Source organism: Gopherus evgoodei, chromosome 4, assembly GCF_007399415.2.
Source record: "Gopherus evgoodei ecotype Sinaloan lineage chromosome 4, rGopEvg1_v1.p, whole genome shotgun sequence".
NCBI lineage: Eukaryota > Metazoa > Chordata > Testudines > Testudinidae > Gopherus > Gopherus evgoodei.
In genome coordinates this window covers 92,808,670-92,829,592 of record NC_044325.1, presented here as the reverse complement: position 1 = coordinate 92,829,592, position 20,923 = coordinate 92,808,670, and the positions used below count along the sequence as shown (strand labels likewise).

At 43.3% G+C, this 20,923-nt stretch overlaps 1 protein-coding gene across 4 annotated transcripts in view; it reads left to right on the top strand.

Annotated features, from left to right (window-relative positions):
- LGR4 (leucine rich repeat containing G protein-coupled receptor 4) overlaps nt 1–20,923 on the top strand; it is a 141,628-nt gene that overhangs the window by 58,531 nt on the left and 62,174 nt on the right. For 3 of the 4 annotated variants that reach the window (XM_030560207.1, XM_030560204.1, XM_030560206.1), the window contains one exon: nt 5,155–5,226. In XM_030560207.1, the coding sequence (XP_030416067.1) occupies nt 5,155–5,226 (72 nt within the window). Of the gene's footprint in view, nt 1–3,900; nt 3,979–5,154; nt 5,227–20,923 lie in introns of those variants that run through there. The other variant, XM_030560208.1, reaches the window with a different exon arrangement.

Below are 20,923 nucleotides of genomic sequence, written 5' to 3'. Positions count from 1 at the left end.
TAATTGGTCTCAAGTTTAGTAAAAGAACAGGTAACTTAAGATAAACCTCTCCAGACATTTATTTTCAACTCCGTACTTTTAGTATACCATTTAAATTTAGCACAATTGATTTTTTTAACAGGTTTTTTTTAAAAAGGTTTTCAATGATGCACTGTTTGGGGATGGGGGAAGGGGCGCTTATCTCTGCATATAATAACTAGTTCCTGAATGAACTAAAGCATATTGTTGTACTTGTGCTGAAATATGGCATGGGACAACTGGTGCTGACGTGTTCAGTTTAGTGTATAGTAGTAATTGTGTTAGTAAGTACATATCTCACTAGACAGCAGAGTTAAGATAAAAATAACACTTTCTAATATTTTTTTTGGTATTTCCAGAATTGTCTTGTCTTGTTTTGTTTTTGGTCTAAAGTTGTTAATGTACTATCGACTAAGGCCCCAACCCTGTAAAATGTAGACTATGGGGTCATTCTATAAGGTTTTCTTTGTAGGATCCAGATCTAAGTTGACATTTAGGCCTTGGCTACACTAGCACTTTACAGCGCTGCAACTTTCGCGCTCAAGGGTGTGAAAAAACACACCCCTGAGCGCTGCAAGATACAGCGCTGTAAAGCCTCAGTGTAATCAGTGCCGCAGCGCTGGGAGCGCGGCTCGCAGCGCTGCAAGCTACACCCATAGAGGATGTGATTTACGTGCAGCGCTGAGAGAGCTCTCTCCCAGCGCTGGCGCTCCGACCACACTCACACTTCACAGTGCTGCCGGGGCAGCGCTTTGAAATTTCAAGTCTAGCCATGCCCTTAGTCTTTGTTAAACATGCAGCCTCCTAGATTCTCTTTAGGTTGATTTGTTCCTTGATGTTTGAGGAGTACAATATTTTAATATTATCTGAATAACAAGAAATGCTTGATTCAGTCTATTTTCCATTTGTTTATGCTTCCAATTGTCTGGCATTACTTCAGCACTAATTTTTGTGTTGTTGATACCTTTGTTGCAGCTTTCTCACAAGAGTAAGTAATTTTAAATAATTTCCTTGCTAAAAGAGCGTTAGCAAGTGTGACTCTTCTGACTTCAATAGTATGGATTTTACTTGCAGCATAGATACTGATGTTACAAATATTGCTTGTGAATTCTTGCTTTTAAACTCAGTGACTTATTTCCATATAAGCAGATAAAAACATCTATTGACTGCAATGTATACACAGTGTCCTTTTTTGCTGCAGAAAATTTTTCTATGTAACTAAAATTCTGTTGACTTTGTGTTCATTTGGGAGATAAAACTTAATCCTATTTGTCCTCTCCAAAATGTTATTAATTGCTTTTATATGTTGATATCTGTGTTTCAGCAGTGTTCTTCTGGTGTAAAGCATTTGGGGTACTCACCAGAAATCTAATCTTTTAAGGAACTGGTTATGCCATGTTCATGAGCAAAACTAAGATGGCACATGTAAGACAGAAGTAAATTCCAATATGACAATGCTCATATTAGCAACTTGAAAATGCAGTGGAACTCTGTGTAGTAAAATCAATTGTTTTTCCACAGAACAGCTTTGCTCTGACTGGAGATTCACTCCATAATATAGGAACAGAAGTTTCCATATTATAATGTGTGAAAACAATCTGAGACTTTATGCTTTGCTATGAATGGAGTTTCATTAAAGTAGGCTTCAGTATATAACATATCTTGGGGGTTTGGTGGAAAAAAACTACTAGTGTTTCAATCCCAATAGTTATTGACTCAGTTGGAGTAATGAGTTCTTGACACTTCTGAGAATCAAGCCCTTACAGCTGTAATAATTTTCATTCTGTCCTCTGCTTTGTTGAGACTATTGGTTTCAACTGGATACGGTATCCTGTTCCTATCCTAAACTGTTGTTTAGTGTTACCATGCGCTGTTAAACAGCTGTCACATTTTGCCCCAGAAGTGGCTGTTTTCAAATCATGAATGAAATGGTGTGTGTGTCTGTCTGTGTATGAAGGGCATTCAGATAATATGCGCTATATAAACATTTTTACTACCATCCCAGATTATGAAACTATTAATAATTTAAAGAGCTATGTTGCATGGATATTCTTTTAGGAGACACTACCAAAACAACATTAATTGTGATGTTTTTGTATAACTTACTATATCTTTGTGATTCCTCCAGGTCTTCACTCCTCCCCCTTTTCTTTTGCCTAATTTATAAATGCTTATTTAGTTAAGCACTGGAAGGGGATGTGGAGTCATCTGGAAAAGGAATGGCCTAGCCTGGGTGTGTGAAATGCATGCATTCATGACAATTTGAAAAATGCAGGAGAGGAGGACAGTAAAAGTTGCCTCCTCCTGTGGAGCAGACAGCTGACAATTCATGTATCTGATACTTTTATTTACTTTTCTACACAAGAAGAAAAATCTCCACCCACAGCAACTGCAACTTCCTATGGTACCCAAGCTGTTGCTGAGATACAGAGCACCTTTATAAATATTCAGACTGTAGAGCTCATCAATAAAGCACCTCTCATTTGACTCCATGAATTTAATGAGGGAATGTGGACTGTGGTTCATGTTTTAGTCACTTTCACAGCTAGGTTTGTGTTGCATCTTCTTCTGGTCTCCTGTATTCTTGGTTTACGCCAGTGTAATTCCATCGGTTGCAATGGAGTAATTCCTGATTTGCCCAGGTGAAATCTGAACTGGGCAAACATCTTGATGAAAGAGGCAATTGCCAGTAAACACGACATTGCTGAGTGTATATTAGAATTATTTACTACCATTTTACTAGTGCTCTGTGCACATGTGTGTGGAAGTTAAGGAACAGGGAAGCAGCAAACCAGTGACTAGTTATTTATCCAATGGATGAGCAAAGAAAGCCTGATCTAAATTCCATCAAGTGCCAGCTTGGTCTCTTTGTGGCAAAAAATAGGATAGTTTTTCAATAACCAATGTGTGATTTCAGCAGGCCTATTGGCCTTGTAACATACTTGGATGTTGGTATAAATAGAGCTAAATTTTTCTTTATGAACTATGACTAGATGTTGTGGCCTGACAGTTGCAGGAATAACATGGACATTACTTGTAGTGTTTTCAGGAAAAAGCTACTTGGTATATTGAGGGTATATTTTAATGTACATGATATGGAAGCTGACAAGTTTTCAACTCCTATTCTGGCACAAAGCAAGACACAAGCATCTTGGAGGTTTATTCCCTCAGGAAATGACCTTTGTGACTGTCAGCCCTCAGAGGCTCTGGAGACTTCCTTTGCTCCTTTGGGGCCTGCACCTGTTAAAGTTAGTGCCAAGTCTCCTATTGAGGAAAAACAGTGAAAGATTTGGCCCTCAGCAGAATACTTTTGCTGCTATGAAATGGCTGATAAGGGATTTGTGCCACACCTTTCTCTAGAGTGGTATCTGAGTGAACTCAGCTCAGTTGTTTTATTTCCAGAAGTAATGACTCTGCTTTTCAGGTGGAGAATTTCAAAAGTAATGATGGTGCAAGCTATAAACACATGCTTGTAGAATTCCACAACTGGTCATGGCCTGTAGTTCTTGCTTCCTGTTTGATGAGCCCTTCAACTTCTGGCTTTGTCAGTGTTTTCTGGTTTTATTCTATCATAGAAGTCTGCAGCAGAACAAATGCTCGTCTGGACAGGCTGGACTTTTATGGAGCCAGGATCTCAAACTAAACAGGGCTATCATGGATATAGAAGATCGTGGCTATTTTTTTTTTCTGATTAGAGCCCTTTGGTACCAAACACTAGTAACAAATAAATACCATTCCCAATGGTTGAAATAACGGACTATCCTCTGGTCTGGTTTTAATTGCAAACAGGGTGTGTGGAATGACAAGAAAAAATAAATGACATCCATGTGTTTATCAGCTAAAGGAGAGATGTCCTTGTGTGTGTATTGCTGATATGAGAGGCTCCTCTGTCTGTCCTCAGATGCAGGAACATCTGGTGGTTGTAGGCTACCTATCTTCCACACATTTTCTGGAAATAAGGTGTGTAACTTGCGTTGTTTAGGTGATAGGTGTTGCTGTACATTCCATAAGGAATGAAAGTTTTCTCAAGCTTGATGCCAGAAGCTCTGATTTGGAAGACCGACGAGGCAAGGGAGATTGGAAGAACTTTGCAGCCGTGGTATTAAGTCTTTTTTTAATATATTTTTTTTTAATTAAAATTAAAGGGCAGCAAAAGCAGGAAGTAAAAAATAAAAAGGTTAAATAATAAACATTTAATTTGACAGCTGTTAGTTTAAACTAATACTTGTCAAATCAAATTCTTGATTCTGGCCCTGTTCTCTCGCATTTACTCAGGTTGAGTAGTACTTTCCTTCACGAGTAATCCCACTGATTTCATAATAGGTATGCAACTAATTTTTTTTCCCTATTCGTTCCACTACTCATTGAGCAAAGTTCTACTGAATGTGAGTTAAAGGCGATGTTTAGTTTGCCACTTACTGCCAATATAAAAACAAGAAAAGAATTGGTCTGCATACCTATCATGTAAGCACTTGCTGCTTGCATGCATGTGCTCATGGGCTAAAAATGAATTATACTTAAAACTATTACCTCAATGACTTTTATAGGTTTTGCAAAAAATATGACTGTGGTAGAGCTGGGACATGTTCCTACTATTCTTGTCAGCTGCTCCAAAAGCCACACTTGCCTGAAGGTCTTTATTTTATCAAGTCTCCGTCCATGTATTTATTTATTTAAAAAAAAAACAGACATTACGGTATGAATATTTGAACACTGGGTGGTCACATTTTTTACAGGCAGTGGTTTCAGAGCAGTTTTAGTTACATGCATCAAGACTGTGTGTGTGTGTGTGTGTGTGTGTGTGTGTGTGTGTGTAAAAGGAGTCAGAAAAATCAGGACTGAAGAAAATAAGTTTCTAATAGGTGTTCCCTTCCTCTCTTTTGTAACTTCAAGATATATTTTTTTCCCCTTCTGGTTATCAGAAGAAAGCCTTTGATATCAATCTTTCATGATGCTCTATATTTTTAGATCACCACGTTGTGAAAGTTTAGCCTGCAAACTCCTAGAGATACCACAGCATTACACTGGAAAAAGCTTTTTCTGTTATCCCAGCAGCTGATCTATTTAAGTTTACTTCATGTTCTAAATTGGAACATTGCTTATCGTTTGACCCATTTGTGTTTTCTTCTTTCCCAGGGATATCAGTATGAACAACATCACAAAGCTACCAGAGGATGCATTTAAGAACTTTCCTTATCTTGAAGAGCTGTAAGTATTTCACATGTGAAGTCAGGGCCATTTTTACAGTACGGTGGGGTGGTTGTGCTGTTCACCTGAAAATGGGCGGGAAAGCAAATTGTGTTGTTAGGATGAGCTGTGAAACAGAGTGAACAATTATACCTTTAAGAAAAGACTTATATATATGTTTGGAAGCCAAAGTAGTTAATGCTACTTATGAGAGACTTTTTAGGGTAATTATTTTAATCGTGACTACAGTGGTGATACATACTAATTATAGTGTTATAACATAGGAACAGTGTAATTGCCATTGTTTCCAGTAGAGTTACGGTATAGTTATTGCACAGTTTCCATAAATACATTGTTTCAGTTACTGTGCACTTAACTCCCATCACTCCTATAGGTGGCAGAGGCAGCATGGTGTAGGTCAGGATGTATTTGAAAAGAAATAGAGGCCTTGTGCTTACAGCTTCTTTTTTATAATTTGTTCTTAATTTTAGCAGTGCATCTTCCCTTGTCCTGTCTCTCCCTCCCCTTCCTCATCACTCAGCTACCTCACATGTGGCCTCGTCGTTAGGCCCCAGTTCAATAAGGCTCTTAACAGGATCCTAACTGTATGCATATCAGTATTCCTGTTGACTTGAATGGGACTATTCACTTGTGGAAGTACTCTGCTGAATTGGGGCCTTAATTCAGAAGTCTGAGCAGCAGCTGAAGCACCCTGTAAAAATGAAACAAAAAAGTAATGATGTAGATTCTATTTTAAAGGTCTGAATATTTCTAATTCTTTTGTGTTTCAACAGGGAGAGGGACAAGTCTTTATCTTAGTCAGAATTACCACTTCATTAACAGTAATAAATTGCACTTAGCCGGTCTGTGTCTTGGTTTCCCCATCTGTGAAAGGGGAATTATGCTACCAACCTTTTTGCAAAGAGCTTTGAGGTGTTTTAATAAAAAGCAATATACAAGTGAAATTTCTATTGTCCCCTTGACTATGAGTTGCTTCATAATTTCAGTCTTTAAAAGTGCTTTGAGATGATAAGTGTTGTTAACCTTGTCTGCGGTTTTGTCTAGACTGGGAAAGGAAATTGGATTTCAAAATGTGTTAACTAAAATCCCCTTGGTTAAAATGTTATAAACACATTTTTCAAACACAACTCATTTTCCCCATTTAGAAAAAGGCTTTGTGAGGTAAGGAAGTGTTATCCTTACTTCACAGATGAGGAAAGTAAGGCACACAGAGGAAAAGCCATTTGTACAAGGACATATAACACAGTGAGTCAGTAGCAGAGCTAGGAATAGATTATAGATCCTTTGGCTCCCAGTGTCCTACTCCAACTGTTTCATCATGTGTTTTCCGGGGTAGGACTGAGACATTGTGCAAAAATGTGGAGAGGGTGATACAGTGCATTTTGATATGACTGTAAAAGTACACATGACCCCAAGGTGTGTCTTGTGCGTGATTCAGGTTCAGGTCAATAGGCCTGTGAAGCAAAGATGAGTTTATTCATCCCAGGCTAACTGTAAATGAGATTCCTTATATTAATGTACACAGAAAGAACTGTCCTCTCCCACCGGGCTCTGGACACCCCTACGTCAATAAAAACTAGAACTGTTTAGTGAAGTAATGCTTCCAAGATTCCAGACTCTGTTCTCTCCCACACTGTAACTTTAAAAATGTAGCAGTGCTACACTGAAAATGGAACAGTTTAAGAAAAGTTTGTGCCACGGCATGAGGTGCTGACTACATGCAAAATTACAGGGTTAGGAAGGCTCATCTGGCTCAGGATTTAGATTGTCTGACCCTTCCCTAAGTGCTTTATAATAGATGCAAATGTGTTTCTGGGTTTTGTATGTTTAAGTTACCACTAGATCTCATTTGTTTTGTTGTCTGTCCAGGGTTCTTTCTCAAATTCCTCGCCGGTTCATATTTCACACTAACTTTAAAAACCAAAAATCCCACCTTCACACAGACTGTGGGATCCTTCAGTTTTTCCCTATAAGTAATGAAGCAATAAAACTTAACTGGGTGGGTGTGCACTTTATTATGTAATCTCCATAAACCTGGGGTATGAAGTATGGAGACAAAAAAGCAGAGCCTTCAGCCATCATATACTTGTGCTTTATTGCACAAGAACCATACTCTACAGTGTAGCTCGTTTCAAACTGTAATGCTGGAATTTGGGAGGGAAAAAACAATCAGGCCTGGCTTTAAACTAGGCTGTAGTTCTGAACATCTGGATGTTTTAAATCTTTGCTAGCATGGTTATTTGATGTGTCAAAATAACTCAAAAAATTAGAATAAAATTGGTATTTGTCAAACATTATTTCTGACACGTTCAAGTCTTTGTTGCAAAAGAAACAATCCTAGAGTCCTTTTTATGTGCAAGTCACGTAGGCCAAAGAGCTGAGGGTTTTTTTGTGTTTTTTAAGGCTCTTCCATTCCTTGCTTTGGATGGCAATGGGGCAAGGGAGATACACACCCCTACTACGCAAACAGCAACCATTTTAGCTATATTACCACTCTATCCCTGTCCCAAAAAGCACCTATCACCATTACTGTACCGTGGGAATCAGGAGTGCCGCATCTGAAATCCCCAGAAGCACTGAAACTAAAACATACCCAACCTACTCAGTCTAAACTATCACTGATACAAGAAGACTCCACCCAACAAAAAAGCCCCAAGGTGATCAACGCCGAACAGGCAACAGCTGCATATTCTGCATCTCTCAGACGCCACAGTGACTGGTAGAATTGCATCAGCTGACAATCAGTTACCTTAGACTTGAACAGGTGAATGCAAGATATGTTGTTAATGTGAGAATCATCCCTGAACTGATCACATGGCTTCTGGCCTGGCATGTATCATAAAAATTGGGTTGATGATAAAGCCAGACCAGCACAAATCCAGCTAGTCTCTGTAAGATACTTAATACATCATGGGTTTAGAGTGGCCAAGAGTGGAGGCTGTGTGATCATAATCTCGTCCACTTGACAATAACAAGCAAGATTCTATCCCCAAAATAAAAATATTTGAGTCTGTTCAGCTGGAATGTGAATGCAGTGACAACAAATCATGAAGACTCTTCTAACTTATATATCAGACTTACTCATTTGACAAGTATTTAGCCACATTTCTAGAAGAATTAGTCAAGCTTCAGCTAAACCTAATGTATCAGTCCAGAGATTCATTGTCATGGGAATTTTCAAATTCCTTGTAGAAAAATAATCTGACATCATAGCCCAAGATATGCTATGAGCCATGACAGAGCAGGGTTCTGTCCAGGCCATCTCAGACTGCACGTGCAGCTAGATGCATGCTTGACCTAGAACTTAGAAGCACTGACAGCATACCACACTCCTGGAAGGGTCACCACCACCACTTCTTAAGAGTGTTTAAAGGGACCCATTCTTGCCCCTTCAATGAACCGATTTGCCCCGCAGAACCACCTGGACATTTTCTGTGACCGTAAGATCTTGAAAGGGACAAGCTCCTCATCTAATAAATGTAAATGTTGATGAATTACTGAAATATTAACCAACTGCTGACTGAAACCATCAGTGAACTAGCCACAAAATAACCGCTTGTCTTGCAGGCCCCTGTGGTTCTCTCATGAGCTATGAAAAGTGAATCAAGAAAGCAGCGTACAGGAGTACCAGTGGCACAAAATCCAGTCCATGTAGTGTGAGGCCCACCTGTTGGCAAATCCTGTAAGCCATAAAATATTCTTTATTTCATATGCAGTTGTGCTAGCCAATAATAGCCAGCTGAACTGATCTGTGTAGGAATCCAGCTAATCCACTGGAAGATCTAAACATGCTTCTAGGACAAGTGCAGCTCACTGTGGAAATGAGGTCCACTTCAAAAACGAAACCAGCAAGATCTTAGGGAGCCTTGTTGAACAAAAGCTGAACGGTTACCCTGTGGGACTTCTTGCCAGAGAAGGAGAGGCAGAGGCAAAGCCTGATGAGATGTAGGTGTGAGATCCACCTTTTCGTCGATAACTCAGTACTTTGGAATGACTCCCTTAAAACTGACCCAAAAATCCACCTTTGCACCTCCTCGTGGACAGGAATGGTGAGGGACACCGCCTTTTTGATATGGGCATTCATTCTTTTGGTCTGAAAGGTGCTTCATAAATACTTTAAATAGCTAATGAGCAGGATCCCATTGTGCCACATAAATCCAGACAAAAGGATTTTTTTTTTTAGTTCCTCAGCTTGCCCGCCCTGCCATTTTAGGATGTTTGGAGCAGAAGGACCGAGTGGCCATCTTGGAGAGAGGAAGATTTTATGAGCCACTAGTGACACAACAGGCCACAGCACTGTCCTAGAGGAAGTAGAGTGAGGCATGCAGGAGGCAACAACTGCACTTCTGCAGAGTGTAAGGTCTCCAGATGGCAGGTCCTAAGCCATGCAGGAATGGAAGTCTACTCTAATGGGTCTTAGGAGCTGTGGATGGCAGCTGCTGCCTCCTGCTGCACAGCTCTGAAATCATACAGGAACAGAACACCACTATGACAGGGCTTACCTTAATAGCTCTTCATGCAGGAGACTTCCCCAGCAAATATCCTCCTGCCGGGGTGAGGGGTGGAGGGGGGGGGCTGCTTTTCCAAAAAGACAGGCCCTACCTGCTGCTGCTGCCTTCTGCTTCCTCAGTTTTGCAACAGCTCGGTTTATCCTACCATCTCATAATCTAGTAATATTGCCACAGAATTTTATGATGCATAAATGGAGGCAAATAGAAGCATGATTTAGGACCCTGAGCCTTGCTGGGGGATAACAAAAGGAGTGAAGTTGATTTGAAGCAATTATTTTCATTACATTAGGAACGTGGATCGTTTGAAGGCCTGTCAGATTTTAAACAGGATCCTTTTTCAAATGCTAAGATGAATATTAACAAAATGTAAAGAAAACGCTTAGTCCTAGATACCTAAAAGCTTATCTCCTAATTAAAGATGCAGTCAACATCACTAAGTATCTAATCTTCAAGCCCAGTCCAGTGGTATTTTGATGATTAAATGACATCCTACCTGCAAATTGCAGGTATGAATAGGATAGGCCCAACTAATTCTCAGCTGAAAATCAGGCTCTGGTTGTATGTGCTGTGCATGCTGTTGTTCACACACCCCCATACACTTACTGCTGAGAAGTTCACAGTGCACTTATCATATGCCTTTAGGATTCTTGCAATATTTATAAATGTTGTTGTAAAACTTCTCCATCTTGCTGTAACTGATACTCATCTGGAAGTAATTTGCAAGTGACTGAAACTGTAGCGGTCAAAGTCGCTGAGGAGCAGACCACCAAGGCTTTTGCCACAGAAGTTAATGAGGTATATTCTCTACAAAATGTTAACATTAACATGCTACATCCCTGAACTTGATATGGAAACTTAAAATCCTGGAAGAATTTGGCTGCAGTTTCCTAACCACACCTATAGAGTATTTATAGATGGCTACAAGAGAAATGCAGCTAGATACAACAGTGTTTTTGAAAAGCCTAAACCATTTGCTAATATGAATTCTTAACTGAAAAATCTGGCATAATGATGTCCCGATGCATTTCTAAGTGATTTGTTAGTGCCTTCTGATATGTAACCCCCTCTTTACAGTGGTATGCAGGGTTTTAGCCATGTGATTTCCACTGCCTTACTTGCCAAATTAACCCAAATATTCTAACCCATCAGTTCTTCTTCAAGTTATTGCTCGTATCAATTCCAGTTAGGTGTGTGCGCCGCGAGCACGGAAGTTGGAAACTTTTTTTCCCAAGCAGCTACCCGTCGGGCCAGCTGGGGAGCCCCCTGGAGTGGCGCCGATATGGTGTTCTATATAAGACCCTGCTGGCGACCCCACTTCAGTTCCTTCTTACACTCGTGATGGTTGTTGGAACAGTGGTCTCTTGTTTCTCAAGTGCTCCACTAATCCCTAGCTTTCTCTTAGTAGTTACCTTTGTTAGTTAATTGTTGATAGTTATCTTAGTGTTAAGTGTTGATGTAGTGTTAAGTGTAGTTTAGTAGTTTAGGGCAGTTTCACATTCACCAACTGCCCTGCGGGGTCCTGGGGCATGCCGTCCCAGGGCATCAAACCTTGCACTTCTTGCAACAAGCCCATGCCTACGGGCGATCCCCTTAAAACTCCTGCCTTAGGTGTTTGGGGGAGGGCCATCAAGCTGACACGTGTAAAATCTGTAAGGCATTCAAGCTCTGAACAAGAAAAGAGAGGGAAGTCTGACTCAAGGAACTCCTCATGGAGTCCGTATTGTGTCCCTCTCAAGAAGTGAGACCTAGCGCCTCGGTGCGCCGTGCTCCCCCAGCGGTACCGGCCATGGCACCGCAGAAGATCCCGTGCCCGCCTTGGGACTGACTATCTCCCGGGCCCCAGAGACGCCCGCCTCGGCACTGTTCCCGCTCTCCAGTTGCTTGAAAGAAGCAAGCCTTGGGAGGACCCTCTGTTAGGCCCAAAGCTGTCGCTCTGGCCCCAACCGAGCAAGCTTCAGACCAGGCCTCTAATCCTGACAAGACCACTGGGCCTCCGTCTCCTCATGTCTGCTCCATACAAGGGAACGCACAAGTGGAAGAGGTTACATTGCCTTCCACTTCAGATACCTTCGAGGCCGCCAGAGGGCTCATCGAAATGACAGCACTGGTGTCCCTGATCCAAGCACCGGCTCCAGCCTGAGTCCCAGTACCAGCCAAGGGCAAACTGGCGATGTTCGGACTGTCAGCCCTTAGATCAGCATCTCCACGCTGCTCTGAGTCCCGGCATTGTTCGTAGTCCCGGCACTGCTCCAGGTACCGGTCTGACTCATGGCACCGGTTAGACTTGCGGCGCTGGTCCCGCAGCCCCAACCCTCAGTCATTCACGCTCGAGGTCACTCTCAACTGCTGGAACATGGTCCTGCTTGTGGTCCAGGTCACGTTCATCAACCTTGTGGCACCATTCGGACTGACACCATTTGGAGCGCCAATCCCTGTGCCGGCTGTCGCCATGGCACCGGCACCACTCTCCAGCACGGTAGCACTCTTGAACACGGCATCGGTCGCGGTCACGATCAGCTCTACGACGCCGATCTCCACATGACCCTCATCTGTCAAGGGACTCTGTGCCCCCCCTTGCTCCATTCGCGCACTGCTCCTCCTTGGCCATCGCTATCCCAATCCCCTCCCAACATATTGGGGATTGCTTCAGGGGTTTCAGACATTCTCCAGTTGGGTCTGGGAAGCCTCGGTCATGACCCCCTCCAGCGCCCAAATGGCAACCCCAGTGGCAATTTTGGACCCCTTGGGCATATCATCAGGCCCAAGGTGCCCCCCCCCCCGGTTGCCTGGCCGTCATCACGCTCAGACACCTGGCCTCCTGAGGTGACCCTCAGCCGCCCCCCTCCAGACCCGAAGCAACCTGCGGAGTCAGCACGCATGGTAGGGGCTACCCCAGGCGCCTAGGAAGAACTACCCACAGCTGACCAAGGAGCCACCTCTGTCCCGGCTCTCCCAGGGGAGTCGTTTTCATTCTCCCCTGACAAGGCTGTGGCTGGCACGTCCACATCTGGTCCACCTCCAATGGACTTTAGAGTCCTACAAGAACTGTTTAGGCACATAGCCCTTAATATGAACCTACGAGGTGAGGAGGTTGTGGAGAAGGAGGATCCCATGGTGGACATTTTAGGCCCAGAAGGGCCTTCCAGAGTGGTCCTCCCCATGAATACAACTATTCAAACCAATTCCAGAAGTCTCTGGCAAACCTGGCCTCCATTCCAGCCAAAGGGGTGGAAAGAAAATACTTTATCCCCATCGGGGGATATCAATACCTTTTTATCCACCATGCCCCATGCTCGCTTGTGGACGCGGTGAACACAAAAGAAAGACAGGGCCAACAAAGGCCATCTCCCAAATCAAAGGACACCAAAAGACTGGACCTTTTTGGAAGAAAAGTTTATTCTACTGGTGGTCTCTCGCTACGGATCGTGAATCAGCTGGCGATCCTTAGTAGATACAATTTTAATTCCTGATCTGCGGTCCTTAAGTTCCAAGACCTTCTCCCAGCAGAGGCTCGTACGGAACTGGGGGCCATTGCTGAGTAGAGAAAATATGGTAGCTTGAACCTCCCTTCAGGGTTCCCTCAATACAGCGGACGCAGTTGCACGCACTCTGGCATCCAGCATCGCCATGTGGCGGAATGCCTGGCTCCAGTCTTCAGGACTTCCGCCTGAAGTGGAGCACACCATCCAAGATTTCCCCTTTGATGGTCAGGGCCTGTTTGCAGAGCAAACCGATTCCCACCTTTAAAGGACACAAGAAACACTATTAAATCCTTGGGTATGCATACTCTGGCTAACCAAAGAAAGCCATTTAAACCCCAAACCACACAGCGACACCCCTTCCCACCTAGGCCCAGGCAGGACTTCTCCTATCGGAGAAGCAGGTACTCTCGACGTAGACAGTCACATCTCCCCTCTGGGCAGGGTCAAGGACAATCCAAGCCACCCTCGGGCCCTAAGCGCCCATTTTGAAGGTGCGCTTGAGGACAGACTACCAGCTCACACCCTGGACAATTATCTCTTTCTGAACCGTCTATCCCGTTTCTGCCATGCCTGGTCCCATATTACATCGGACCATTGGGTCCTCCACAGAGTGCAGATGGGATATTCTGTCCATTTCTGCTCCATCCATCCTCCCACCCTCCTTCCCATCCCTTTTCAGAGACTCTTCTCACGAGCAGCTCCTTGCCCAGGAGGTACAATCCCTCCTTGCCCTAGGGGCAGTGGAGGAAGTGCCTCAGGAGCTCAGGGGCAAAAGTTTCTAATCCTGTTATTTCCTTGTCCCCCAAGGCAAAGGGACGCCTAAGATCCATTCTGGACCTCAGGGAGCTCAACAAGCACATCGTCAACCTGAAGTTCCACATGGTCTCCTTAGCCACTATTATCCCCTCACTGGATTCAGGAGACTGGTATGCCACCCTTGATATGAAAGACACGTACTTTCACATTTCAATTAGTCCACCTCACAGACGTTTCCTCCATTTCGTGGTGAACAAGATGCACTATCAGTTCACAGCCCTCCCATTCGGCTTGTGCCCAGCCCCTCGCGTCTTTACCAAGTGCATGGCGGTCATGGCAGCTTTTCTTTGCCGACACCACGTGCACATCTTCTATATAGACCGAACAAAGCCCTTCCGTAAAACAGCCCAGTTATTTGTTGCCATCGTGGAGCAAATGAAAGGCACTCCGGTTTCCTCTCAGTGAATATCTTCGTGGATCACTGGGTGTATTCGTGTTTGCTACAACTTGGCAAACGTCCCTCCGCCTGCGCTCATGGCTCACTCCATGAGAGCTCAGGCATCGTCAGCAGCCTTTCTGGAACACGTTCCCCTCCAGGAAATCTGCAGGGCTGCCACATGAGCCTTGGTGCACACCTTCATGTCCCACTCTGCCATCATTCAGCACTCTTGGAATGATACGGCCTTTGGCAGAGCAATTCTTCAATCTGGGGTTCCTTGATTCTGACCCCATCTCCGAGGTAAGGCTTGGGAGTCACCCAACTGCAATTGATATGAGCAATCACTCAAAGAAGAAAAAAAGGTCACTTACCTTTCTGTAACTGTTGTTCTTCGAGGTGTGTTGCTCATATCTATTCCATTCCCCCCACACCTTCCCCTCTGTCGGAGTAGCTGGCAAGAAGAAACTGAAGTGGGGTCGGGCTGGGAGGGCCTTATATAGAATGCCATATCGGCGCCACTCCAGGGGGTTCCCCGGCTGGCCCGATGGGTAGCTGCTATGGAAAAAGTTTCCGACTTCCGTGCACGCGGCACGCGCACACACCTAACTGGAATAGATATGAGCAACACAACTCGAAGAACAACAGTTACAGAAAGAGAAGTAACCATTTTTTCTTCAAAAGGCTTTTCATTTTCAGGATATATAACTGCAGACAACTTTATAATGTGAATGCAGAGGCTTAACTTATTCAAAACAGAATGTCTCTTTGACCTTATGACCTTTAGATTGTTTTCATTTCCACTTTCAGCTTTTTAAACCTCTGGCTCCTTGTTTACCCTTGGTTGGTGTGTAATGTTTAAGTGATAAGATCCAACACACTGGTTCCTTATCAGTACATGAGGGCTGGTAGGGGAGAGGTAAGTGCCCCAGTAGGGAATAGTTAAATTAAGCAGATTGTCCTGCTGCTTCTCTCTGGGGAGTTTGTCAGTACCTCATGTCCATATTTGGCATGGTAATTTATTAATTTTGTTTTGCTGGGTCAAAATAGCATTTGGTCCTGTATATGTTAAACGTGCTCTAAATCCACTCAACTGTAGCTTGGAAGTGTGTATTCTAAACATTGCTTTAATGCAGGGGTAGACAACCTATGGCACATGTGCTAAAGGCAGCACATGAGCTGATTTTCAGTGGCACTCTCACTGCCTGGGTCCTGGCCACCAGTTCAGGGGGCTCTGCATTTTAATTTAATTTTAAATGAAGTGTCTTAAACATTTTTAAAACCTTATTTATTTTACATACAACATACAGGCTTATAGAAAGAGACCTTTTAAAAACATTAAAATGTTTTGCATGTCAGTAATACCTTAAATTAGAGTGAATTAATGAAGACTTGGCACACCACTTCTGAAAAGTTGCCAACCCCTGCCTTAATGTATTGGGAGAATGCTCTCTCCACTGCAAAATTCATTAACGCTCCAAAGAGCAAGGGAGGGAACCATTTTGTCCATCAAGGAGCACTGAAACTTCTTGAAGAGTTAAGAGATGAGGTTGTGGGTGGGGACAAAATGGGGGACTCAGTAAGTGGTGGGAGATATTGCTCCTTATAGGTTGAAATTTTGAATCTCCAAGGAATCCCTAAAGGCATTATTTTGCTTCTAGTCTCCTCCTAACCAAATTGCAGGGTGCTATTCCAAAAAACCATTGTGAACCCAACCCAGCCAGGCTGTGAGCAGCTCTGGCCATGTAATATATATTTTTGTAGATGTATACTAAGGCAGGAACAGCTTAAATGTCTTCACCAAGGACACATGTTGTATGTCTACACAGCAATGTAAGCCCAGGATTAGTGGGACTTGTGTCAGCTGACCCGTGTTAGGGACCCCTGGGTTTGAGTGTCTACATTGTACGTTAGCCCTTTTCTAATCTGTGCTCAAACCTAGGCCTCTGGTGTCCATACTGTGGTGCACAAACGTGAATCAAAGTAACTATATCCAAGTGGCTAGCATTCCTCCCACTTTCAAAATGTGGCTTTTCTAGCCCTAGGACCATGGTGCACTGGGAAAACTTTACTGTTGGCTCTGCATGTTACGGAAGTTTGAAGCAGCTCACTTTGCAACAGACTTGCTCGGTTTGCTCTCCATTGCAAACACAGGATTCTCTCCGATAGTGTGCTTGCAGATCAGAGATCAGAAGAGAATGGATTAACACTGACCTGAGCTGCTGCCATTTGCAAAGGGAAGATGTCAGCTTCTGTTTTCCATAGAATGTATTGCAGATTGTTGGGATAGAGAGGACTAAGGAAGTTGTCCCATGGAATTGTAGGATATTTCCGGCAAACTCCCAGGACCCAAGTCAAGTGGAGCTGCGTCTATACTGCAAAACAATAGGGCTCAGGCCCTGGGTCCTAGCTTAACTTGAGCTCAAACCCTCGAGCCCTGCAAGGTTCTGGGACTCTGGGGTCCAAGTCCTGGGTTAGTGCAGTTGAAGTGTAGATGCAGGGGAGGTGCGGGGTTTAGGCTTATACTGTGAAATATAACCAGCTTCATCACCAGTACCAAGTTAGCTAAGGAATACAGAATCTTTTATTGAGCTAGTTTAATTTGGCCTTTATGGATAAAAAATTCAGAGTAAGACTTCTCCAGTTATAAAATTTTAGGAGTTAAGGGAATTGGTTGGTGCATTGAAGCTGTTGGTGAAATATTAGAATAGGACAAGTGAGGCCTTTCTCCTTTTTGTAAGAGTAGGGGGAAAGCTGACCTCTTGTTTTGAGATGGGCAAATGGAGCAAGAGATATACAAGTATCTGTAATTTACTAGTGGGGGGGAGAGAAGAACTGCTTGAATATTTAATTGTCTCTGTGCAATTAACTACACTAGAATCCTCTTGGTCTTGATTAACCATCTTGTTTCTGTTTTAGAATTTTCTGAGCATTGCATTTAATAGACAATGTCTAGGGAACAAAAGAACTAATTAAAAGGCACACGGACAGTAGAAAACGAGGTGTGTGGTGTTTTGCCTTACGGTTGCAGTCGGAGTCTCTGCAAAGAAAAAGATGAGTTATTTTTTGCTCTTGGCTGTATATGAAGATGACCACCTGGCTGAAATTTCACAGCTGCTTGCATTCGTAGTATCTATTTCAGTGTGTAATTTAGATGCTGCTTTTGGTCCTATTTCTTCATCAGCACTAAGCTGCACAGTCTCCTTCCTTTTTGTTTGTTTGGTTGGTTTTACAAGTAATGGTGTGCAGAGTTTATATCAAGGCCACCAGGGCTGAGCTCTGCTAGTATGAGAAGAAGCCTGGGCTAGAAGGGGCATCCTTCTTGGCCTCAGGTGGAAGACATGTTTCGTTTGAACTTAAGGAAATGTGACCTTTTAAATGGGGGTTGTTTAGAATAGCATTAGCACAGCCTTTTTAAAGTGGTGTTTAGCACTGGGGTGTTTAAAGTGATAATAAAAAGATGAATAATTCTTCCCCCACTAACATAAAGATATAGGATCCCAGAACTCAGAATGGGATGCCAGAAACAAAGAGCCTGTCAAAATAAGGCTTTGTGTTCACTAAGAAAAAAGATGTGTTCTTGATTTGTGTTAGCTAATGTGTAGTAATGTCCTAGTGAAGACAAGAAAGTTCGTAGTGTTGGCAAGTCTAGAGAGACACCTGGGGATATAGTCCAGGCTTCAGTTTGACCAGCAAGCCCATGGTAAATGTATACATTGCCTTGTCTAGCCTAGAGTCTTGGAATGTGTCTCTCACATACCTTTAAATTCTAGTCAAGGCAAACCCTTGGGCAAAGATTCCCCAGTAGGATTAACCATGACCAGCTAACTAAGGGCTTATCTACATTACCCGCTGGATCAGCGGGCAGAGATTGATCCAGCAGGGGTCAATTTATCGTGTCTAGTCTAGATGTGATAAAACAACCATTGAGCACTCTCCCATCGACCCTGGTACTCCACCAGGGCGAGAGGCGCAGGCGGAGTCGACAGGAGAATGTCAGCTGTTGACTTACTGCAGTGAAGATACAGCAGTAAGTACGTAGCTGAAGTTGTATAACTTAGATCGATCCTCACCCTCCTTCCCCCCCCACTCCCGTGTAGACCGGGCCTAAGTTTCTAAACATCACTGGCTTTGTCTACTCTAGGTGGTGTTGAAAAACGTGTTGGCTGACCTCTGTTAATTAATCACTTCCTGTCTAAATGAGTCTTAAATGAATGTGTTCTAGCTGAATTCCAACCCGAACAATGTAAGAATAGGATTTTTGTATTCTAAAAACCTCTAACAAAGCTCATAACTTGTATATTTTCCTTTTTTCAAGAGAAAATGCTAGTGAGCTCAGTAAACTGTATTATTTTGGGAAGTTGGGAAAGTCTTTAAAATTCCTTTATGATTTTTGTTTTGACAAGTTAATTTCAACCTCCAAGTGACTGTATATTAGGTCCTCAGTATTACCTAAACTGGTTATTCTGCAGCAAGGTCTTTTTGAATTCCCTCTTTCAAGATCCTTCCTTATGCTCATCTCTTTTGTATGACTAACTGAAAGTCTTCAGCACACAAATACCTCTTTGGCATTATTTAAAAACAATCTGGCTCAGCTCAGTATCCTAGAGGTAGCAATATGTGTTATTAAGCTGAAGACCCCCTTACAATCCTGGATTTAGTTGGTTTCCTGAGCCAACAGGAGAGGGCTGGCCTGAAGCATAAGCTAGATAAGAAACTTCTTGAAGCTTTGTGGTAGCCTCAGCAGCTCATAATCTAATTTTCTACAACTGTGAGGTCCCAAAAACAACTTGTGGTGCAGTCTGCCCCCCTTTGACTATTGGGGATGGAGTAGGGCACAATTTGATTTGTGTGCGCATACGCACAAAAATAGTTAGCTTCTTATAAACTATGAGCAGTCAGACCCAGCTCTACAAAAGTCATTGATAAGTCAGAGTAGAAATGGCACTCTCTGTATATGGACAGTAGCCACATAGTCCCTGTACACACCCTCTCAAAGAAAGATTGCCTGGGTCTGAATGCAGCTTTTTAGCCTTTTACAGTAAGCTTGCACACAGAGAAATGATATGGAGCTGAATTCCCCTCCCTCTCCACCCTACGTGCTAGACTATATGTAAAATTAAGACCAATATAAAAGATAGAGGATATGTTTATTTTATGTACTAAATCAGTTTCTCTGAGGTATTCTGTATTGGTACATTTTGTCCTCCTAAATCTTTCCTTTACTCCCCACCCAAATTAATGATGTAATCCAGGGATTGGCAACCTTTGGCATGCAGCCCACCAGAGAGAGCCCCTGGCAGGCCCGGACGGTTTGTTTACCTGCAGCGTCTGCAGGTTCGGCTAATCACAGCTCCCACTGGCCGCAGTTCGCTGCTCCAGGCCAATGCGGGCTGTGGGAAGCAGCGCAGGCTGAGGGATGTCCTGACCGCCCTTCCCTGATGGGCCACATGCCAAACATTGCCGATCCCTGATGTAATCAGAGAGGATCCTGATTCAAATCCCTGGATTTGCACCTGGGAGAAGCCCACCGGTCAAATAGTTCAGACCCTTCCTGGAGAACCTTGATATGCAACTATGCCCTCACATATGGAACTTCATAAGATTCATTTTCAATCCCATTCAACCTCTATGTGAAATTGTTTTGGTGGACTTGCAGCAGAACAGGGTCAGGTGCCACAAATACACACATCATACCCACCTCCACATTTTGTCATTCACTGTCAGCACCAATTCCCAACTCACGGAGCACCTGGAAACCATCAGCACACAAATGAAGAGTAATTGGCTGAAACCAAACCCAGGGAGGACCGAGGCTATGACAGTGGGGAGAATGATACATTTCAAAGAACTTGCCATCTCCACCCTAATTACCCTTCATCCAAGGGCATTTTCCTGTCAAGATGGTCCACAACTTTGGGGACCCTGTGGGTAGCCAAATAGCTAAGGCTAAAAAAACCCCAAACATGCTCTTCCATCTAAAGCTGCCCAGAGAATTATATCCTGATCTATCAGACTCTGTTTTGGCCATGCTGATCCATGTGTCCATGATCTTTAGGCTTTATTACAGCTAGGAGCAAAGATGCTGGTGCTGGGAAAGCTCCAGTTGGTTCAGGATGTAGCAGGCCCACCTGCTGAGCAATACAGGCAGCTGAGAATGCCTCACCAGGTGCTGCACTCTCTGCATTGGCTCCTCATGGAACACAGACTCAAACTCATGAATCTGGCCCTGAGAGTCAGTGTCTTTGGAACCGTTCGCCGCAAAACGTTTGAGTGCAGAGAACAGAGCTTTCTCTCAACAGCTGGCCCCTCACTGGGGAAATATGTTTCCAGAGCATGTCAGAATGTTCAGAGCGAAATGTGTAAAACTCCCATCTTTGACTTGGCTTTTCCACAATCAGACAAAACACCCTTTGGCACTTTGGGTGGGGAGGGAGGAAAGAATTTTTTTTTTTTTAAACTCAGTTTTTAAATTCAGTTATCGTGATGTTGAGTGCAGAATACTTGGTTAC